Source organism: Camelus ferus, chromosome 11 (assembly GCF_009834535.1).
Source record: "Camelus ferus isolate YT-003-E chromosome 11, BCGSAC_Cfer_1.0, whole genome shotgun sequence".
Classification (NCBI taxonomy): Eukaryota; Metazoa; Chordata; class Mammalia; order Artiodactyla; family Camelidae; genus Camelus; species Camelus ferus.
The window spans coordinates 4216840-4240162 of record NC_045706.1 but is presented as its reverse complement, the minus strand read 5'-3'; the positions used below and the strand labels follow the sequence as shown (position 1 = coordinate 4240162).

At 53.6% G+C, this 23323-nt stretch overlaps 1 protein-coding gene across 6 annotated transcripts in view; it reads left to right on the top strand.

Annotated features, from left to right (window-relative positions):
* The window catches only part of PTPRE (protein tyrosine phosphatase receptor type E), a 146850-nt gene extending 128037 nt beyond the window's left edge, over positions 1–18813 (top strand). For 4 of the 6 annotated variants that reach the window (XM_032490661.1, XM_032490659.1, XM_032490660.1 and 1 more), the window contains 11 exons: positions 739–858; positions 2082–2245; positions 6077–6212; positions 6504–6653; positions 7004–7097; positions 8016–8092; positions 8934–9068; positions 10947–11072; positions 12002–12168; positions 13891–14026; positions 16022–18813. In XM_032490661.1, coding sequence (XP_032346552.1) covers positions 739–858; positions 2082–2245; positions 6077–6212; positions 6504–6653; positions 7004–7097; positions 8016–8092; positions 8934–9068; positions 10947–11072; positions 12002–12168; positions 13891–14026; positions 16022–16096 — 1380 coding nt within the window. In that variant the 3' untranslated portion in view covers positions 16097–18813. The remainder of the gene's footprint in view (positions 1–738; positions 859–2081; positions 2246–6076; positions 6213–6503; positions 6654–7003; positions 7098–8015; positions 8093–8933; positions 9069–10946; positions 11073–12001; positions 12169–13890; positions 14027–16021) is intronic. The other 2 variants (XM_032490657.1, XM_032490658.1) reach the window with 2 other exon arrangements.
* Positions 18814–23323: the final 4510 nt, after the last annotated feature.

Below are 23323 nucleotides of genomic sequence, written 5' to 3'. Positions count from 1 at the left end.
GCTTGCTGACCCCCAGGGCCTCTCCCGTGGCCGTAGAGCAGGTGTCTCCCCCTTAGGTGGATCCTCCTGTCCTCTTTGTAGGAGGATGGCCTGGGGTCAGGGGCTGGGGGCGCCCTGTCCCCACCCTCTTGTGTTTATGCCATTTGTAGTTCTGGGGGAAGGAAGGCAGAGAAACAGCCTGTGACCACAGTCCCAGCTCTGCAGATTCCTGCATCGGCCTCTTCCTGGTTGGAGATGAGCCAGGAGCGCCCAGTGGACCACAAGCTCAGTACCCCTACGTGGGGGATGGGCGTGATGCAGATTAAGTCTGTCTTTAGCGCAGAGCAGGAAGAAGCTCCCCTCTGTATCCAGTGGGCAGTGTTTGGGGTGCACATGCTCCTTTGGGGCTTGGTGCAGCCCCGCCCCAGGTGGGGCCACTTCTGCTCAAGTTCCGGGATCTGAAGGGAGCTGCTCAGACAGATGGTTCAATCAAGATGTGAGTTTAATGAATTGATGAGTCAGCAAGACAGGCTTGTTGTCGAAATCACGAACAGCCCGATTCTGGTCTCAGTGAGACCCTTAACCACTGCGTGGTCTCTGTTTGCCCACTGATAAGATGGAAACACACTTCCCAGCTTGGAGGACAGTTTCCCTCGAGCCTGGTGTGTATGAGGCCTTGTGTCGATGGCCGGGGTCGGGGTGACGAGGTGATCAAAGGCCCCCACAGACCTGATGTTTCTGTTCACTTGTTCCACGTAGGAGAAGTGCTATCAGTACTGGCCGGACCAGGGCTGCTGGACCTACGGAAACATCCGCGTGTGCGTGGAGGACTGCGTGGTGCTGGTGGACTACACCGTCCGGAAGTTCTGCATTCAGTCAGTAAGCACTTGACGTTCTTGACTTTCTGGAGAGGCGGTCCTTCCAGAGAGCAGCGTTGAGAGTAAACCCAGGACTACGTTTTATAACACGAAGAGCTTTGCCCCCTCATCATGCAGCAGCTCTGCTGAGTGGAGGCTGAGGCTGGAGGAGGTGCCTGGCGGGGACGGGAAGGGTCATCAGTGGGTGGAGGACGTGAGTCCAAAGGAGCAGATGGTAGACAGTGCACAGGACTCTGGAGACAGGGCCGGATGCTTCTGGCTCCCAGTGACCATTCTGGGTGAAGGAAGTTGAGTCAGCTGGGGGGTCATGGAGTTTAGGGGGGTCCCCACTCAGTGGCACATTATTGCACACACTGGAATGGTGAGGTGAGTTTGTTTTTTTTTTAACAGTTTCAAAGTTATATTTGGAACATCTCAGTATTTTTCACACTCATTTCCTGCTAGCCCCCCTCCCCCATAGGATTTAAGGCAGTCTTCAATAAAGATACCTGTATGCAAGGCAGATGAAATTTAAGAGATATTTTTTAAAAAACAGAGAAAAAAAACAGAAAGTCATGTTATCAATAATCAAAGGTAGAATAATTGGTATAGTTAGATCGCAACATATGATTCTGAGGTTCCTAGAAGCCACAGCAAAAAGGGGAAGAGGATGAGTTTTATAATTTACTGTCCCTGGCTTGCCTCCCTCCCAGAAATATACAGACACTCCCAAATACTCTAAGTTTCTGTGGTCTGGAACAGAAAACCAAACTCCTGGGTTCCAAGTAATAAAACCTGAGAGAGGCTTTGAGGGAGGGGCTGGGAGGTCTCCTGAGGGTAGGCCAACCACAGCTTTCCCCTGCAAATTAAGATGCTTTTGGGAGTGAAAGCTTGTGCTGTCAGTAGTTACACAGGACCATCATAGGCACAAAGTCGGCACCCGGAATGTGAACACCCTGCTTACCAGTGGCGTCCACAAGCCACAGGGCCAGCCGCAGGGAAGTGTCTGGCTGCCTGGGGCCTGCCTGGCCCAGTCCTGGATCAGCGCCCTTAGGCGCTGCTGTGGAGCGTGTCTGGAGCTGGCAGTGAGCATCAGGCTCTCTCACTCGGGGGTGACCTGCCTTCACTGAGGGGCTCTGCTCACGCCTGGAAGGCGGAGGGGGAGCCAGAGCAAGCACCCTCAGAGTGTGGTGTTGCGGGGAGCAGGGGCCGTCCCGCCCACTCACGTGTCCCCGTGTCCCACAGCAGCTCCCCGACGGCTGCAAAGCCCCTCGGCTCGTCTGCCAGCTGCACTTCACCAGCTGGCCCGACTTCGGAGTGCCTTTCACCCCCATCGGCATGCTCAAGTTCCTGAAAAAAGTGAGGACGCTCAACCCCGCGCACGCCGGGCCCATCGTGGTCCACTGTAGGTACGTGCGGGCCGGGGCTGTGGGGCGGGCCCCCAGGGAGGACTCTGCCCCCAGCGGGAGAATGATCAGCAGACGGTATCGGCGTGTGCAGAGGGGCCGGCCGGGGCGATGTGAAACACCTCCCAGATACCAGGTGCGGCTCAGAGAATCCCTCAGGCCGAGAGCTGGAGGTCCATCCCCGTCCCGGGTAGCAGAGCCCTCTCACCCGTGGCCCTGGCGGGGAGCCTCACTGTCAAAAACAGCAGGAGTTGAGAGGCCCAATTGATGGTGGGGGTGGGGCTCTAGACGGTCCACTTGGCCTCGCATTCACCACCCCCTGGAGAGCCTCAAGTCACCTCCGAGAGCAGAGATGGAAACCACACCTCTACAGGGGACCCCCAAGTCTTAATACAAGGGCCCGTGAGGCTTGGAGCGGCTGGGGGCCGAGCCCTGGGCCCCAGCGAATAGCGGCTGGAGCAGAGCCAGCCAGAACTGGTGTGCCCTGGAGACCCGGTCTGTGGCCCAGTCTGCCCCCGGCCGGCTGCGGCTTGACTGGTTTCCGCATGTGTGGTGGGAAGGACAGCCTGGGAGGGTGGGACTCACGTCGGAGGTGGGCTGTGCAGGACACGAAGCGCTGCGCCCCCCGCTGTGCCTGCTCCTGAGGTTGTGGGAAGGTAGGCTCGGAAATGCCTGCTTTTTCCAGAGCGTGTCTCCCTCCGCCTCTGCGTCCCCGGACGCCCTCCAGTTGTTCTCACACTGGGCTCTTAGTTGCTCTGGGCTCCCCAGTCTGCAGAATCAGTGCACAAATTCGCCCCCACAGTTCATGACTAAATGCCCGGTTTGGCTTCTGATACATAAAGGCACGTTCCTGAAAAGGCCTTGGACTTCCGGTTGGCCAGCCGGCTTGTGCATGTTTTGTTTTCTAAGACAAAGACACAAAAGACGAGACCGTCCCATTGCCTCGCTCCCCGTCCTCCTGGTGAACGCATGGTCAGAACCTGAAGGCACTGGCTGGCTCTCTTCTGTGTCCCCCAGTGCCCCAGCCCCGGGGCTTCTGCTGTATCCCTCGCTGCCCTGGCTGGGAGGTTTGGGAGTCAGAGGGGAGCCACTGGCATCCTGGCCGGGGATGGAATCCTGGATCAGCCCCATTGGAGCCACTACGCATTAGGTGAGGTGGCACCTGCAGGATTCCTGCTCCCTGGCGCTGCACGCTCCTCCAGCAGCTGCACTGGAGGGGAGTGGGGCGTGGTCCAGCCCCACCTGCCCCCGTGATGGCGTCTTGGGGCAGCTCCCATTCTTGCTCAGACCTCCTGAAAGCCAGAGTCTCCCAGTGGCTTCTGCTGAACACCTATGTGGCAGGTTCAGAGCCCCTGTGTCACTGTGTGCAGGTGCCTTTTGTCCCTGGCAGCACCGTAATACTCAGAACACCCCCGTCCGTCACAGCTGGAAACTCAGTGTCCAAACTCTGACACCCAGTGAGCAGGGTCCTCCGTCCTTGAGCCTGGACGGAGGGGCCGGCAGGCCTGAGTCCCTGCACAGGGGTCTCTGAGAAACCCCTCAGAGATGTGGTCCCACTGTAACTGAGATGGTGGGGATCTCTGTCAGTAGCGCATCATTTGGGCGGAGAGTCCAAACGCCCTCCGCTGGAGAAGCGGCTGGCAGGGGGGCTGTGCGTCCAGCTCCCGATAGCTTTACCAGGCCGGCTCAGCTCTGGACGGCAGAAGAAAAGGAGCAGACTCTGTGTTGAGTTCAGGGGTGGCTGCAGGGAGCGGTTCAGTTCTGTTGTGTTCCGATCCCTCCAGATCCGTTGTGCGTGTGCAACCTTAGGGCGCCGCCCCTCCCCTGCTCACCTCCTCCTTGCCGCAGGTGCCCGGGCAGCTGCGTTCACCTCTTGTCTTAGCTTCACCCTCCGCCCCACTCTGTGCCGGGAATTAGCCTCTGCCACTGAGGAGAGAAGTCGCCCCTCTGTGGTAGTGTTTTCCTTTGGTGCTGCTACTGCCCCCCTCCGGCTCTCCCTCCTCAAGTTCTGCTTTGCTGGTGTGGCGGGGGGCGGGGGGCAGGGGGCAGGGAAGCCCTTCTCTCCAGGGGGTGTTTCCCGCCCAAGCTGAGCCCCATGCCGGCAAACGGGTGGTCTGGGTGCTGCCTGGCAGCAGATCGTGGGGCGACAGCGGTTCTCACACAGGGTCAGGGAAGAGGCTCACACCGGCTGGCAGCCCCCTGGGACTCCAGGGGGAGTGGACTTCACCTCCCCGTCCCTCCCAGTTCCTCAGGGTCAGGAGCGTGTACGGCCTGGGAGTGGAGGAGCTTCGTGGTTTCCTTCTCTGCTCCCACACACCCATCCTCAACATCTTCTTAACCCCTTAAAAAGAGCCAGTGGGGGGCAGGTATTAGCTCAGGGGTAGAGCGCATGCTGAGCACACAGAGTCCTGGGTTCCATCCCCAGTACCTCCGTTAAAAAACTAGGACCGACACTCCCTGCCAGGCAGTCCCTGTAGAAACAGCAGGGAGGGGTCTCTCACTACAGCTCTGAGCTCCGCACCAACACCCAGAGCCCAGCAGGGAAGGACCTCCTGACCTGGGACCTTTCCTGGGGGAACAGACACTGTCCCTTTGGTGCCAAGTGGCCTCTCGGCAGCCCCTCCCCCATGTGTACCTGGGCACCTTGGACCCAGCCTCTAGTCGGCTGCTTCCTGGCCCCTTGCAGGCACCTGCTCAGTGGGGAATCTTTACCTGGCTCTGCACCTGATGGATTTCTCCTACTTTGAATTTGTAAAGAACTAAGACCCCTGGAGGGGTCCTCTCATGTCTGTCTACTCTCCCCCCTCCACCCGCACCGTGAGATCGGCGGGGAGTCCTTCTTGGGGGGGAGGGTCCTCACTGCCTGTCCTAGCACCATTTTGGAAACGAGCTGGAAAGAACGGTACCAGCCTCCCCCAGAAGAGGAATGTGGGGGAACTGCATTCATTACATCGTGAGCCTGTCTGTTTAAAAGCTCGCTTTCATGTTTTAGAAGAGGTTAACGCTGCCGGGCTGGAAGGGACAAGCCCAGTTCAGCCGAGCGACCGGGCGGCCGAGCGACCGGACGCCCTGGGCTGCCGCACGCCGTTCTGGCTGATGCTGCCGCACGCGAGTCTGGGCCATCGGGGTTTATTTGTTCAGCGATGCTGGCTGAGGTCACTTGTGTGCCCACTGAGCCCTGGGAGCTGGGGAGACACGTGTGGACCATCCGCTCCGGCTGATGGTGATCAGGACGCGACAGGTCCGGGAGTGGGGAGGATTTCCTGGGAGCGCAGTGGGGAGAACACGGGGAGGAAGGGAACCCACTACCCAGGAGAGGAATCCGGCCGCTTCCCGGGGAGGACACCTCTCAGTGGAGCCTGTCTCTAGGGACCAGCTGGCTTCACCAGCCCGGGGGCGAGGGCTAGGGTCGCAGACAGAGCCAGCTGGTGCCGCCTGTTCTCATGACCTTGGCTCAAGGGCCAGCAGACCTGGCCTGGGAGCTTCCATGCTTAGGAAGAGCCTGGAAAAGCCATATTAAGGTTGACAATAAAAAAAAAATCCAATTACACAAGTGGTAACGAGAAGACAACATTTGGTAAGAGAAGAAAGACTCCCCTGTACAACTCCCACGATGTGACAGCCGCTCTTTTCCGGAAGCCTTTTAACAGTTTCTAGAGGACCCAGATTTGAGGTCTTTTCACTAGGGTCGTGGTGCCCTCTGGTGGTCTTGCCTTGGGTTTGCGCCTTATTAACCAAACGAGGTTTGTGTTCAGCGATGAGGTCTCCTGTCCAGGGCAGCCTGTCCCGTCTTCACTTAGGGCTCATGACGTGGCCTCCTCCTTTCTCCCCAAGCGCGGGCGTGGGCCGGACGGGCACCTTCATAGTGATCGACGCCATGATGGACATGATGCACACCGAGCAGAAGGTGGACGTCTTTGAGTTCGTGTCCAGAATCCGCAACCAGCGCCCGCAGATGGTTCAGACCGATGTGAGTCACGCCCTCCTCCTGCCGGCCGCTTGCCCTGGCGTGAGCGTCACAAAGCAAACCCAGACGTCCCAGCCACCCAGCAGGCATGCGACTCTCTCCCAGATGTGCACATAGAGCAGGGCCCGACGGGGAGGACGCCCTCAGTGACACCCACTGTCACCCTGGCCCTGGTCAGAGGCCACCAGTGGTCCTTATAAATGGCCATTAGTCTGACTTTGCCCCCAGACCGCCTCCCGTTTGCACAAGGAGAAGAGAATGGCCCCCTCGGAGCTCCTCTGGGTCTCCCCGCAGATGCAGTACACGTTCATTTACCAAGCCTTACTGGAGTACTACCTCTACGGGGACACCGAGCTGGACGTGTCCTCCCTGGAGAAGCACCTGCAGACGCTGCACGGCACCGCCACCCACTTTGACAAGATCGGGCTGGAGGAGGAGTTCAGGGTAAGTGCCGACCTGCCCTAAGGGGAGACGGGACACCCTTTAAACGAGGCTACTCTCAGTCGCTTCGCCTCTTGATTGACCCCAAAAAAGGCTGGGGAACTATCCTGCCCGTGACTCTCAAGGGAATAATAATGGGGGCTTTCGGAGCTTAGCAGCCGGCTGGGGCAGGAAGCAGGGGGCGATGGGCGTGACGTGCAGGCACTTTTACTTCCCAAGACTCAGGACGTGTCTGGAGACAGACAGGTGTTTCCTCTGAGCAGGTGCCCTTAACAGTAGTGAGCTAGGAGGTTGAGCACCCTCTCGGGAGTGGCAGCATTTTAACTGCAAGGCTGTGTCCCTCTTGGCTGCAGAAACTGACAAATGTCCGGATCATGAAGGAGAACATGAGGACAGGCAACCTGCCGGCCAACATGAAGAAGGCCAGAGTCATCCAGATCATCCCGTGTAAGGCAGCCCGGCCGCAGAGCGTAGACCCCCGAGGCGGATGCCGAGGGGCTGCCACCCTGTGGCTGAGAGGTCGTTGACCGCCCGCCTCAGTAAACCAGCAGTCAAGGGCTGGGCGCCCTCTGGGAGCTCTGTCAAGTGTGGGGAAGAGAACGCCCACCTGTGGAGGCACGAGGGACCCAGGCAGTCTGGGCGGCAGCTTGTGACCTGGGCTTGCAGGCGGGAGAGGGAGGGCTTCCTGGAAGTGGAGAGATTAGCTCCAGGCACGAGTCAGTGCCTCCTGGTTCCGCATCTCGTTCCCTCCTCCCCCAGGCCTGGGCGGAGGCCGGGCACCCCCTGTACACGGGCTGGGGTTGGGGTCCCTGCCCAGGCTGTGCAGCAGGACCTGAAAGGAACTCAGCTGAGGCCCTCCGGGAAGAAGTCTTGGGACGGTCAAGGCGCGGGAGGGGAGGCACCGGGGCACTGGGCTGCCCAAGGTCGCGGGAGAGGCAGGGCCTGCGGGCCTGGCAGGAACGGAGGCATCCGAGGAACCACAGAGGGAAGTGTGCTGGCGCCCGCCTTGCGGGGAAGAGGAGAGCCTCGCTCCAGACCTCCGCCCCCTGGACACGAGCTCGGGCAGGAGCAGGGTGTCTGCCGGGCCACACGCCTTTTACTTCTGAAATGTAGCACCTTTAACGCTTATATTTTGATATGAATGGCTTCACTTTATAACCAGTGAAAACCATAGAACTCTCCTGCCAAAATACAATTTCCCCGGGGCCATTTTATGTAGCCTGTTTTATAAAGTAAACCTTCTGAGGAGTTGACTTTATTTAGTGATTTTATTAAGAAGTTTTATATTCGGAGGCTTATAGCAGCACGCAGGTTTGCAGGGCAGAATAGGGTTTGTGCTGACCCAGGGGACACACTGCCTTGCAGATGACTTCAACCGCGTGATCCTTTCCATGAAAAGGGGCCAGGAGTACACGGATTACATCAACGCGTCCTTTATAGACGTGAGTACAGTGGCCGCGCCGAGCCTGGCGAGGCTGGGCGTCCCTTCATCCCTGATCACACAGACCCTTGATTAACTAACTTGCTTTCACAATCAGAAAGGATTGACGCACCCCCAGAAATCCAAACCATTTCATTAGCGGAACTGCTTGATAAAAAAAATGAATCAGGAGCTTTGGGAACAGAGGATGGAGGTGCACTGTTGAGCAGTTTGCTGTTTTTCCATTTTGCCTCCAGTAACAGTGACTTCTCTTTCACATCCCTGTTACGCACCAGTCCTGTTCTCTGTGCTTACACACGCATCCTCTCACATGAGCTCTGCGTGACGACACGAACATGTCCAGGCGCACGGTCGCAGGCTGCCTCACACACAGCAGAGTTAGCTGAAGAACGGGCGATAAGGAGGTGCAACCAAGTCTGTGTGAGAATTCCCGTTTGCAGCTGAGAACACGGTGCCAGGGGTCATTGGGCCCGAAGCGGGGACCTGGGATTTGAACCCACTTCCTCTAGCTCCACGCCCAGGCTCTCTGCCCCACCGCGATGCTAGCTTAGCGGTAACACGCACAGGCGTGTTAGGATCAAAGCCGGCGGGAGCAAGGGGTTATAACACCCATTCAGGGATGCCCTAGGAGTGGAAGCGGGCTGTCTAGTTTGGGCACCTTGACCTGTTTTCTGTGCACGTGCGTGTGCGCACGTGTGTGTGTCAGCTGGGGCTCGGCTCAGGCCCTGCAAGCCTGGGGGGTGCTACCTCTCACCCGGCCCCAAGCCGTCCCAGACTCACGAGCCCCCGCCGCGGCGGAAGCAAGCTGGAGGCCAGGCTTTAACCTCTGCTCCCATTTGAAGGGCTACCGGCAGAAGGACTACTTCATCGCCACCCAGGGGCCCCTGGCGCACACGGTGGAGGACTTCTGGAGGATGGTCTGGGAGTGGAAGTGCCACACGATCGTGATGCTGACGGAGGTCCAGGAGAGAGAGCAGGTCGGGGTACCCCGCAGCCCGGCCTCCGGGGCGGCTCACACACAGCAAGGGCTGCCCACCTGATGTGGCCACGGTTCAACCTGTCTTTTGTGATTGAGTTCTTTCACTTAGCATGATGTTTTCAAGTTTCATCCATGTTGCAGCATGAATCCGTTCCTCATTCTTTTTTTTTTTATTACACAAATGTACCACACTTTGTTTATCTGTTCATTGGTTGACGGGTATCTGTGTCGTCTCCACTCTTGGGCTGCTATGGATAACGTTATGAACATTCATGGACATGTTTTGACATGGATGTATGTTTTCATTCCTCTTGGGTGGATACCTAGGGGTGGAATTGCTGGACCTATCATAACTACCTTGCAAACTTTTGGAGGAACTGCCAGACTGCTTTCCAAAGCAGCTGCCCCGCTTTATATTCCCACCAGCAATGTGCAAGAGTTCCAGTTTCTCCACATCCCCATCAACACTTATCATTATCTTTTTGATTAAGGCCATCCTAGTGGATGTGTTCTGAGCCTTAAAAGAAAAAAATCTTTTTATAACACATAGATATGTTCCTAAAGAAACTGCTCTTCAGCTTTGCCTGCTTTTGAACTTTGTACAAAGGGTACCATCACTGTATGTAGGCTTCCTGTACGTATTTTTCTGCTCAAAATTCTATTTCCCTGTATTGATGCCTGTAACTGTGGCTTATTCATCGTTATTTCCTTATACACCACTGCACGAACTATACATCATGCATCCATACGTTTGTCCCCTCTCCCATCAAGGACATTTGTGTTGATTCCATTTTGTTGTTTTACAAACAGTGCTGTAGGTGCAATCTTGTGCGTGTCTCATGCCGCACAAGGAACTGGTAGGTTGCAAAGAGACAAAATGCTGCATTGGAGAAAGCATTTGCAAGGTAGCTCCTAATAGCTTTCCAACGAGGTCATGGTTTCCAAAGTGGACACGATGACTGTCATTTATTGACATCCTTAATGTTGTCTGGCATCCTCATTTTTATTAATTAAATAGGTTTAAATGTCATCTCTCCACGCCTCTCATTTGCAGCCCTGATCCCTCTGAGGTCAGGCGGCAGGCACTCTGTATGTTTACAGATCGCGTATTTCCTCTTGTGCAAAGTGCCTGTTCATGCCTTTCACTCATTGTTCTGGTGTGTTTTTGCCCTTTTCTAACTGATTTATAAGATTTCTTTACATTTCCTTGGTACTGAGCCTTGTTAGGTGTTATGTGTTGCAAGTGTCTTGTCCCAGTTAATTCCCTGTCTATTCACCCTTGGTATTTGGTGATGACATGGAGTTACTTTATTATAATCTGATGTTGCAGTCTTTTGTGTCATAGTCAGTGAGCTCATTAGGGATCTTGTTTGGCAAATCCATACCCCCAATGAGAAGACATTTTCTTCTAAGGCTTTCACAGTTTTGTTTTCTACTGTAAGTCTTACACTGTCTTGGTTTGTCATTAAGGTTCAAGGCTACCATGTATGATAGAGCAGGTTGTGTACACTGTGCAATTCCAGGAGGGGCTGGGGTGGTCATATCAGGCCAGGTCGGGTGTGAATTAGGGATCCAGTTCTCTTTTCCTGTATAGAAAACTGATTTCCCAGCTCCATTTATTGACTGGTCTCCCCCTTATGTCACATCATTTCTGTTCTCTATCAGAGTTTCAAATACACACGTCTGTTTCTGGACTCTCTGTTCTGTTCCCTTGATCAACAGGCATTAATAGCATTCACATTAGTATTCGTAATGTTTTTTTCTCAGTCGGACAAAATACGTTAAATGGTTTGAGAGCAATTTGGCATCATATCATCCAAACTGCTAGCAGCAAATTATCTATTATGAGACTTAAATTCTTATTTTATCCTCCAAGGATAAATGCTACCAGTATTGGCCAACAGAGGGCTCAGTGACTCATGGAGAAATAACGATCCAAATAAAGAGCGATACCCTGTCTGAAGCCATCAGTGTACGAGACTTCCTGGTCACCTTCAATCAGGTATTGTTGCCAAAGACCTTGAATCTCTTGGGGACAGAACACACTGCAGTCATCACCCAGGGGTCCGCTTGTCATTGTCCCAGAATGTCCTGCTGCTCTGGCTTCTCTGGAGCCCCACATTCATATCAGTGGTCAGTGTGGACAGTAGGGGGCCGCGTTATCAAGTGACAGATGTAGTAAATGTGACCTCCGTGTCACCTCCTTGCTGGAGCGTGAGGATGGCAGGGCAACTCCCAGAGGCATCCCACTGCCTCCCCTCCTCAGGACAAGTAGCAGCGGCCAGGGGCAGGAGGGAATCGGGCACTAGCGGAGTCACAGAGGCCGCTCTGCTGCCCTCTGCCAGGCCCGTTTTCAGAGTCCCCGGCTGTCCCCCTCCCCATGGGGTCTTGGGCCCCTCTCCTGGTCAGACTAGGAACTCTGCGTGTCAGCCATGGGTCAGATGCCCACCTTTGATTCTGAGCTCAAGATGGTCAGTACAGTGAAGCCTGGCTTTGCCCAAAGGTCACAGAACAACCCGGGCCACTAGACTCAGAAACTCATCTCCAGCCTTGAAGGGACAAGTGGAGTCCTGCCTTCTTTAAAAAAAAAAAAGAAAAAAGGATGACCCCTGTTCTCTCAAGCAAGAGTGCCCAGGACCCCATTAGGGGGCCTGGAGGTCCCTGGGGGCTCTGGGCCGCATCCTCTGGGTGTTCTGACCCCCACGCAGAAGGAGGCGTCACTAGCTTTCTGCTTTAAGATGACCGCAGCCCGCAGACACCCTGACTGGGGCCCTCAGGCCAGCCAGATGGGAGCTCTACTGGCCACCAAAGACCTCGGGAGGGCTCCCCGTCTTGGCTCGAGTTCCTGGGAGGGCAGGCGGACTGTGACCCACCCCAGGTGGGCAGGGGCCTGTGATGGGGCAGCACTGAGACGCTCTTCCCGCCGGGCAGCCCCTGGCCCGCCAGGAGGAGCAGACCCGGATGGTGCGACAGTTTCACTTCCACGGCTGGCCGGAGATCGGGATCCCCGCCGAGGGCAAGGGCATGATCGACCTCATCGCCGCTGTGCAGAAGCAGCAGCAACAGACGGGCAACCACCCCATCACCGTGCACTGCAGGTGAGCGCCGCCTCCCGGTGGGGCGGATGCAGACCCCACACCCAGCTCACTGCTCCCAGCAACATAATTTCCCTGGCCTGTAGTTTCTACCTTGCCTTACGCATGTAATAAATTTACATCAGTGCACAAAGGCCATCTTAACATACGTGCAGAAGTATTTGGGGAGGAGTCAGGAAATGACTCAAACACACATTTCTTTGTTGCTTTTTAAGTGTTAAAAAAAAATTTCCAGGCACAGCTCAGACAAACCCTGAACTTCAGTTGTCTTTGTTTTGAAAGACAGCCTGGCTGAGGTGCCCACCCAGCAAACAGGAGGGTCTCCTTGAGCTGCTCAGGGATGTCCAGGCCGGGGTCCGTAATGGAGCGCCCCCAGCCTTACTCCATCCTGAAGCCTCTCAGTCCAGCTCCCAAGTCAGGACCAAGGACAGAGGGATGGACAGAGGGACACACCTCGGGCAGAGGGTAGGGAGGGTGGGGACACCTGGACACATTGAGGCACCCCCAGCAAACACCTGGATAAACAGCATTACGGGGGTAGAGACTGAATCTGACCAGATCTGGGGACATGCCAGCTCCCCTTCCCTCTGTGCCAGGACCCTCTGCAAGCGGGGCCTTGGCCACCCTTGCAAAGCTCTTGCCCACGGAGTCTGTGCTGTTTAATCCTGAGGGTCCTAATTTGCTTCTAAAGCTGCGCTTCTGTCCCTTTCTCCACACACGTGGCTCCCGTTTTTTGTGAGTGCCTTCTACTCCGCCCCCAGCCCCGCTCCCCGCACCCAGCCCTGCAGCCAGCAAAGTGCAGCTGAGCTGGGAGGGTTTGTTTCCTTGTCTGAGACCCGCCTGGCGCACTTCCGGCCTGGCCAGCAGGTGGAGCGCATGCTGTGGTTTGCAGTCCCTGGCGCCTTCGCAGACATCCTTTAGGATAAACTGGAACTGAGTTCCTCGGTGTTCCATCTCTGCAAACCCAGGCTGAGCTTAGCACGTGTTGGGCACCAGGGATATGAGACCCACAAGGGCATCCCACCTGTGGGAAGGCAGACACAGAGACTGGAATCTTAGAACCAGCCCACACCTGGGATTCTGGGGCCCAGAGGGCAGCCGTGCATCCCCAGAGGGCTCCCTGGAAGAGGCCAGCCAAGCCCGCCTCGCTTAGGCCTGCTTTCTCTCTCCTAAGAGGGTCTGCTCTTGTGGGTATATCCAGTCTGTCAAGCAACTGATCATCTTAAATGGAGTAGACTCAGATCTCCATCGCTGGGAAGTGTTCGTCCGTTATCTGACCCCTTAAACCCCGCCTTGCGCACTTCCCATCTCAGAAGGTGGGCCTGCACAGCAAGGAGAGTCTGGGCCAGGACTACTTTCCCCTCGACCTGAACCGGGAAGGGGCTTCACTTCTAACAAGTTTCCAGGCGATGCTGGTGTGACTGGCCCCGGCGCCCCACCGAGAACCAGTGGTCTACACAGGGAAGAGGGGAGCGGTTCTGCAAGGTTAAAACCTTATGACCGGTCCTGATGCGACTCAGGAGGAGTCTGTCTGTTGTAATTAGGCAAGTGTCTTGGGGATTTTATATTTGCTGACTCTTGGTCCAAAGCTAAAGCCACATGCAAGTGATCGTTAAAAACCCCGACCGCGATCCTTGCGGTGACGGTTGCTTCAGTCCTGGGGGCCGTGGATTCTCATCCCCGTGGGCTGGTTTGGGCATCTCATCAAGCATTTTTTCCCCACAGCGCCGGGGCCGGGAGAACAGGGACGTTCATCGCGCTCAGCAACATTCTGGAACGAGTCAAAGCTGAGGGGCTTTTAGACGTATTCCAAGCTGTGAAGAGTTTACGACTTCAGAGGCCACATATGGTGCAAACCCTGGTAAGAACCTGTTTCCACAGGAGTCGAGACCCATCTGATGCTGAATTTGATGTATGTTTCTTTGAAAGAGTTCAAGTGGGGGGAGGGGGGGAGGTAAGTTTCCAAGAAAAAAAGCTGAAAGTTCCAGTCAGTTTACAGTAAAGTTTTAGAGACTCCCTCCTTCCTCCTCGGGCTGGGGTCTGTCCCCTGGGCAGGACACGAACGGAGGGGCACATCCAGGACGTCCTATGATGAGACCCCCGAGACAGAGGCCCTGCTGGTACCTAGCTGCTGTGTCAGAGTGAGCTCTTCCACCGGAGCCCAGTGTGCATTTACGGACGGACCAAGCTCAGAAGCAGCTCTGACGTTTCCAGTCCTGGTTCTTGTAACCTTCTGCCTTCCACTGTACGTCTGGACTCTTCCTTGGCTGGGTCTCACTCAGCCTCCAGACGCTGTCCAGGGGGCTTAAGGAATCCATGCAGTGAGCAGTTGCTCTGTACATCCTCCTGCACTTGGTGGTGAAAACACACACTTCCGGTTTGCAAGAGAGATGCCGCCTCACCAAATCCGGTGATTGTTTGCCCCCGCAAGTGCAATTTTAAAGGCTGTTCATGCCTGTCCCTTTCCCCAGGGCTGCCCGCTTTAGGCCTTGCCCTCCCAGCCTACTCACTCTCCTTGCTAGCTCAATCCTGACTCAGGCACTTGGCCTTCCCTCCTGAGGACTGAGGATCTGGTGGCAATCGCAGTAGCAGGAAGGGAGGAGCCCCCCATCCCTTCTTGGCCCTCCCAACAACTTCCCTGCAATCTCAGGACAGGAGGTTCCTGCCCCATCTTTTCTTTCCCTGGAAGGCCAAGCCCCTCCTCGGGCCAGCTGGACTGAGATTTCAGAAGGGCCAGTCAGGCTAATGTTTGGCCTTATTCAACCTGAAAGCCTGTAAATTTTTGTTGTTTTTCTTGGGGCGGGTAATTAGGTTTATTTATTTATTTATTTAGTAGAGGGACTGGGGATTGAACCCAGGGCCTCGTACCTTCCAGGCATATGCTCTACCACTGAGCTATATCCTCCTCTGTGATTTTTGTTCAGTGTGAATTTAGGGAAGAGGTTGAACCCAAGGTGTTGGGAAAGAAGAGGAGGGGGCTGGGAGCTGCCCTCAGCCCTCCTGCTTCCCCATCTGCCATGTTCTCTGGGCCAGCAAATGACCAGGGTCTGCAAGTACCCAGACCTTTTACTGCCCTCTGTTGTTACTCGAACCTTCGGGGTCCACCTCCTGCCAGCTGATGTTGTGTATACAGGGTTTTCTGAGATGCACAGTAGGCATGCTGAAGAGTCCTACCATCGACAATTTCTCCATCTCTTTCATTTCTTCCTTTGAGTGCCCATTATTGGGGGTGCCACACACCCTGCTCGCTGGTCCCCCATTAACCTGCCACCTACCTGGCTCTAGTCTTAACCACCTCACAGAGCTTCTGGGAAGGCAGGAGTCAGATGCTGTACAAGTGTTGAAATAGGTTAAGAGCCTTACACAGATGCAGACGTAAGGCATTGTCCTTGGCATCCTAGTAACACTTACATGTAACAATGTCCCTTTTGTAGTGTAAACTTCGGCTTGAGAACAATCTATAGTCCTAGCCTATTTAACTTCTATAGGTTACTTTTTGTTACATTATGAAGTTTGATGCTAAGTACACTAACTTTTTTTTTTCCAGTTCAAAAGTAGTTGTTTTTTCGTTTAAATATGAAAACCTAAAGAATCTTTCACCAAGACTGTCCTAAATACACTCAGCTAAGGTGCAACTAAACATGGACATCTTCTCTGTAGAAAAACAGCTTTATTTGGAAGTGTTCATGTGCCTAGAAACTAAGTGAGGAAACAGAAGCCAATGTGTATTAGGGTACATACAGTATTTTAATTACTAATCAGATTTTTTATGTCTTCCTGTTACTGTTTCTCCTAATTAAATCAATCACATATTTTAAAAACATTATTTTAATGTGTTCTTGCTTTTCTTTTTCAGGAACAGTATGAATTCTGCTACAAAGTGGTACAAGATTTTATTGATATATTTTCTGATTATGCTAATTTCAAATGAAAACTCCTGCCTTAAAATATTTTTTAATTTAATGGTCAGTATATTTTGTAAAAATCATGTTAATTTATTTCATAGTTGGCATTAATATCCTTCCTAATTTCTTTGTATATATTTTGTTATGCTTTAAAGGCCATTTGCAGTTATTAAATCTCAAATATCCCTTTTAAAAACTGGAATAATGTATAAGTTCAAATAATATCCCATAAAATATATATTTCTGCTAATCAGTAAAAATATTTTAATTTTTCATTAGATTCATATTGTATAATTTCACACATTCAGCACCTCTAACTGTTAGAAGTCTTAACATGCCAAGTGTGTTTATTTACACAAGATACTAACCACAGCGTCGTTAGGAAACAGTCGAGGACTCAGAAATCAGTGGCAGGTGGGCTTCCCTGATACCGACTTCACAGCCCCGAGCAGCAGCAGGTTTTTGAAGGCAAACCTTTGGTGAAGATGCAGTGTAATAGGGGATGTTGCAGTCCTTAATCTCGACCCGTGTGGTTTATCTTTGCATTTAAAGATCAAAGGAGACTTTACAACCTGAGTCCAGGTCTAAAACACACTAGAGTAGTTGGTGACTATTATTAATACTTAGAAATGCATTTATTCAAGGCTGTGGCGTGCCGTCTTGGCTGGATGGGTGAGCTGGGAAGGCTGGAGGGCTGATGTGCCCACAGCTGTGGGTCCAGCAAAACCAGCCCTCAGAGTTTCTCTCCCACGGTGCTTCGTGCTGTCCGTCTGTCTGGGTGTTTGACTCAGATGGTTCTCTGAGACTCGCGTGACAGAAGAACCACTTCCCATTCCAAAAGGTCAGGTAGAGCCAGACATCTCACGCTCACGGAAGCAAAGAGCGCCCGCCTGGTAGAAACAGAACAGCCACAGGCAATTCTGCGTTAAACTTCTTGAGAAGCATTTTGGTATTTGAAGGTCTCTTGTAAAAACCAAGACTGTAAGAAAAGAAATCTTGAAATCTAGATTTATACAGTTTTTAAGTCCCACTCCTCAATATTTAATAAAAGAAGAAGAGAAATCCTTAATCTGAAGGCTAACTTATTTTTGAATGGTTACTACTGAGACCTCTGGCACTGGATACTAATGATCCCAGAGCCAGATGGGATTGGCTTTTGGGACCAAAAAAAAGGGGAAAGGATGCATGTAGAAAGGTTTAATCTAACAGCGATCAGTCTGGGACATTCAGGTGCCTAGATGAGCACAATACCAAAAAGACATCTGGTCTACCTTTCTGAACACATTGGACATGCGCATTTGGGGGTACTTTTTTTGCTTTTTAAAAGAAATATGAGTCTAAAGGCCTTACTTGCCATTTCCACTGGTAACTGATTGCACCTTCCTATCGCCCTGTTTATCCCGTGTTCATTTCTAGTGTTCATTTCATCCCAGGGTCGGTTAAGTCCCAATAGCAGGCCCAAGGCATCAAGCTTCCACCACACCTCCGAGCCCCGCCCACTGGCCGGAGGAGGCGCCCAGCTGACGGACAAAAGCACAACTTGCGAGCGCTGCCATCACCACCAGCTGCTGCCCTGGGCCACACACAGCTGGAGGTGCCCATCTCCCTTCTGGGCACACGAGCATGCATTTGGGCCGGGGAGGAAAACGGAGAGTGCTTTGCAAGACCCGCCAGGTGGTCCATTTGTTGTCATTGTTAAAATCCCAAGCCCGAAGCCCTTCTTTGACTACAGGGGAAGAGAAAAGACTGGGTGAGCACCGAAGCCTAGAAACAGAGCCGCTGTTTGGGGTGAAGGCAACATGGGGTCCAGAGTCAGGGCCGAGGTGCATGTCTTTGGGTCAGATTTAGGAACCTTTCGCCAGAATCCTGCAGGCCCCTTAATGGTCTAAGTGGCATCTCTCATCTTGAGATTAAGGCAGACCTCCTGGGGGTGCCGTCAGGAAAGCGCCCATGTGTGTTCCTCTGCTCCCTTGGCCCACCCCCGTGTCCACTGCACTTCGGCCCTCGTGGTTCGGAAAACATAGCAGAAGCCACGGTCCCTTGGGTGCAGGACCCCCTCTGCACTCAGGGCAGCACCTGCCTGAACAGGAGGCCCAGTAAGAGCAGCCTCCTGGCCTCTGACACCGCCTCCCAGTCCAACAGTCTTGGTGGGCACTCTGGGACTCGGTGTCCTGTCTGTCTGGCCCAGAAAGTTCTCTCTTCTCTCCCTTTGGTCAAAGAAGGTCCGTGTACATAACTGAAACGGCGCCGTGCTGGCGAAGCCGTCTCTCTCTGCTGCCTGCCTTTGCATTCAGACGCCAAATAGGAGTTAGGAGGCCACCATTCTGACCTCCATGCTTTACCAGTCACTGTGTGACTCGCTGTGCGGTTTTTCTCCACGTGCTATACGAGTGAAGAATGCACACCAGTGTTTTAAAAGGTATTTTTATGTGTTTTTAAAAACTTTTTAAAATGAGCCTGACACCTCTGTTTCAGCGTTCGGAGACATGCCCATGTTATTTTTAAAAATGTATGTGTAACTGAGACTTCAGTTTTGCTTACCTGAGTTGTGTTTAATTTATGTGCAATCTTTATAATATATGTATGTACTTCAGTTTCAACTACCATTTTTTTCTTTTATTACATTTATAATTTGATCTTGCTCTGACTGTAATGCCAGTGGATGTCGCTGAATTCTTTGTATATGCAAATTGCAAGATCCAAAACATTCAGATACAAGGATAAATCTTTACTTTGACTCTCAGCCTGCGTCTCGTTCTTCACTGCAATCTCCTCTTCCCATCCTTGTGCCTTAAATCCCTTTAGACAAGACATTCGTTAGGAGGTAAGCGCTGACTTATTATAAGGTGATTTTACGGCTTCTAAAATTTAGCTCGGACACGGCATAAAGCAGCCCCCCTGGCAAGAGTGAGCGCGGTGGCCGGTGGGTGAGCCCAGTTCTCATCGTGCGTGAAGCATGGAGTCAAATAACTCGCCCTGCAGGGGGCGCACGTTCCCCCTGGAATCCGAACAGGGCTCTGCGCGCTGAGCCCTGGTTTCTCAGAATCTCAGAAGGGAGGATGGCAGCGAGCTCCAAGCCCACGGCCAGGTGGAATCAGGAAATCCTTCTAACGTTGCTTCTCCTCTTAAGTAGTAACTCCTGTGAGGCCCTCCACGCTTGACACGTCTTGTGTCGCTGGTGGTCCCAGCTCTCTCTCCGCCCTCCCCTGACCCACACACCAGCTTCCTCTTTCCCATACTCTGGGATTTAAACAGATGCTTTTTACTATTTGTTGTATTTATTTAATAAATAAATTTTATAAGCCTTGTTATAGTTGTTAAAATGAGTGATTTGAAAACCTCTTATTCTCCTCCCTCCACTCAGTTCACCCCCCCTTGCAAAAAAAAAAAAAACCCACCAGCAGTGACCGCTCTTTGCTCTACGTTGGGTTTAGCGTTGATTTTCCTTCTGGGTCTGTCCGTCTGCGCGTCTGTCTATGTGGTAGATAAGGGAGCGCATCGCTTCCGCCCTCGGTGCGGTGGCTCCTTCCCCCGGGAGGCAGAAGCAGAGAGGTGAAAGCTGGGGCACCCCCGGAGGCGGCGGATGGGGAGGAGAGGTCGGAGGAGGGGCCGCGAAGGTGCACACGGGCATCCCAGCCTGCCAGGGACCAACCGGCCCAAGCCCACAGCCTCAGGAGGGTGCGAGGGGCCGAAAGGGGACAAACGCCAGGCCTGCCCCAGAGGAGCCCCTTGTCAGGTGGAGACGTACTGACGTGGCACCAGGTACTGGCGGGGTGGCCGGGCCGGGGGAGGTGAGCGCCCGGCTGGGGTTGGAGGGCACGGATTAGGGGTGTGCTGCTCAGCAGGCTCTGTGGCAGTACCCATGACTGGGTGGCTCTGGGGGAGAGTCCTCCCCGCCCCAGGATACAGTCCCGCCCCCCAAACCCAGGCTCTAGACACGAGACTAGCTCGGCAGCCAGGAGGGCCTCTGGCCTCCTCGGCCTGCGGCCTCCCCTCCTCCGACTCCCAGGTGGGGAGTTGTCACCCGGGTCACCAGCCCCTGGTCTCAAAAGATGGTGCCACCGAAGCAACACAGGGAGATGTGTTTGTTGTAAAGCTCAAACCAAACAGAAAGAGCGCATGTGAACTTGGCCCTTCACCCGACTCCTCTTCCCCACCCCGATCCACTGATAACTTTGGGGTACGTCCTTCCAGACAGCTGTCTGCAGATTTAGAGCGTACAGCTACGTAAACACACGGACGTGGTTTGATGGTTTGTTTTTCAGAGCAGCAGGGTCAGACTCCTGGTATAGCATCAAATCCAGGATGACAAGACTGCCAAATCCACTTCGCGTTCCGGTGAGAGAGCCAGCACACTGCCAGCTGTCTCTCCCAAGGCGCCATCGGTTCTGAGATACGTCCTGACGCTGAAGAGGTTAGCAGTGGAAACCTTGCATCTTAGAAAGACACAGCACACCGCCTGTGGGCTGTGGTGCGACTTGCCCTTTTGTCTAATGCTCTGTGTTAGCCTCTGGCTGTGTCAGCATGTGCACAGCTTCCTCGTCCTGTCTGAGGGCTCTTGGCATCCCCGGTGTAAACCACTGCAGGTGGACAGTGGTGGACGTCGGGCGGTTTCCCTCAGCCTGCGTTGCTACACTGCGGTGTTATGACGAATGTAGTTGTGCAAATGTGTTTGCTCTCACGTGCAAAGTTTCTCTAACAGAGAGCTTCCCAGAAGTGGAGTTCCTGGGTCAGAAAAATTGCCACCTCCAAAGGATGTCCCAACTCATCTGGCCACCTATGGTGCAGATGGTGGCCATCTCTCCACTGACCCTGGACAACAGCAAGCCTCTGAACTTTGTAAAACGGAGACGCAAAAAAATCTATCTTGCCTCATGCTTGCATTTGCCTGACTTCATGGCTGAGCGTGCTGTCACACGTTTGTTGTTCGTGTTTCATCTGTGAATCACCAGTTCCTACTTTTTAATCCATGTTCCTAATTGTGTCATTTGACCTGTCCTCACTGATTTATTGTGATTCTTTTTAAAACATCGATACGACCCTTTGTTATTCCTGTTATAAATGTTTCCCTTCGATATTTTATAAAGGACAGTCATCGATGGCTATTTAGTGACCCTTGTCCAGGAAGCTTCAGGACTTGCCAGGCTGGAGGTGGGGCCGGTGAACGCAAGACTGACTCCGGCATGACCCAGCCAACAAACATACAAAACCAGACCTTCACTCCGGGAAGCCGTCGTGTCGACGCCAGGAGGGGCTTCCCGGGAACGAGTCACGGGCCCTTTTCGTTCCTCTGTGAAGAGCGATATGGATGACCCCCCGGCTTACAGACCACTGGGTGCTCGGGTGCCCACGTGGTGCTCGTACCAGCAGGGAGGCTGCGACCAGGCCCAGGAGACGGCCTGGGAGCTGGGGGTCTGCACGGCGCCAGAACCAGGGTCCCTCGAGCTGTGGCTGCAGTGACGCTGCTGTGTCTGGGGAGATGATTTCAACAGCAATTATAGAGGAATTTTCTAGACAGCCCAGCAAATGGTAGGATCCCAGCCGCAGTATCTTAAATCGTTTTTCGTTAAGTAGCTAGAATTTGCTTTATGGTCCTGACATTTGCGACGTAATCTCTCCACAGCAATCCGGACACCTCACCCCCGTGCCCGGCAGCCGAGGCCTAAGTTCCTCGGTCTTGACTCTGTTTAGGACTGAGGGTGGCCTCCCCTTCCTTCCTTCCTCCGCATCTCCCGGCAGTGATGAACTCCAGATGCCCAGACACCAAAAACCTTTCTCTGCCCCTGATGGCAAACTTCCCTGGGGAAAAACTGACCCCCCACGGGCTCCTACCCCAGGACTTGCCTGCAAGTTCTCTCCAGGATCTTGGTCACGTGAGGGTGGCTGGGAGCAACATGCACTGTCACTTGCTGACTGTGGCCCCGATCAAACCCCCACCCCTGGACTCCCTACTTCTGTCCAGACGAATTGGATATGGCCAGGGTTGCAGGGGATCCCTATTCCCAAACATGAGGGCTAGTCCCGCGGGGCTGCGGGGGGCTGGCTGGTCAGGAGGGGGAGGAGCCGTCCAGCCGTGGAGCTGTGGACGGGGAGGCAGAGGCCAGCGAACCAGCCCTTGGCCCCGCCCCGGGCGGCCCCTTCTCCTTCTTGGTTTGGTCCTGTTTTCTTTTGTCCATCCTCCTTTTAATAAAAATACCGTGGGCTTTAAGATCATTTCATCTCAGACACCTCCTGCGTCTGGTCACCAGAGCAGAGGGACCGGTAAATCCATGGTCTGCCTTCCTGGATGGACACAGCTTAGTCCTAGGAGTGGAGAGGTCCAGGTTCCACTGGGCCACATTCTACCAAGAAGCACAGCAGGGCTCTGGGCCACAGAGCCGGGGACCAGCCCAGCCCAGCCCGGGAGATGGGAGTGCGAGTGAGCAAGGCTTTTGGAGGGAGTCTCACTGGCGCTGAGCTCAGGGCTGAGGGAACCGTCTTATGAAGCAGGAGGTGGGGAAAGTCCCAGGCAGAGAAGAGAGCAGGGTGTGTGGTGTGTGTGTGTGTCCATGTGTACGGGTGTATACGTGCCCGTGTATGTGTGCACGTCTGTGTCTGTGTGCCGGGGGGTACAGGGTTTTGCCGAAGGAAGGCAAGAATTGGCTGGTACAGAATTAGAGGAGAAAAGTCCAGGAGAGACTGGGGATAAGAAAGCCTGAAGATTAAAATGTAAAAATAGCTTCTGTTTACTGAGAACTTCCCGTCAGGGGGCTGCTCCTCACTTGGAATCAGGCTCAGAGAAGTCACCAAGCCACACAGCGCGTGGGTGAGCATTTATTTCTTGCACCCCCTTCTCAAACGCAGCCTGGCTGAATGGTTAATATTCCTGCCTGATGCTCCCCCAGAAACGTGCTAAATGAAGGCATCTTGCGGACTCGTGTTTTTTAAAACATTTTTTTTGTAATAGCTTTTCTAATCTGGCACCTCCCACTCTAGAAAATAAAACCAGCCTTGAGCTCTTGACATGCTGCGCTGATGAAGCTAAGAAAGCAGCTGGCATATTTCAGTGAGGTTTTTGGTTAGAACTGAACCCCAAGGGGCTGTTTAACCAATCAGTACATTCCAGTCCCCAGGCATGTAGCTAACTGGGCTTTCTACATGTAAGGGTCCTAATTCTTGCCAAGTCTTGGCAGGACAACTTAATCATAGAAAATTCCTACAACTTCAGTTTCTTGAGTCTTGCCTACTAAATGGTGTCTTTATGACTCGCACCT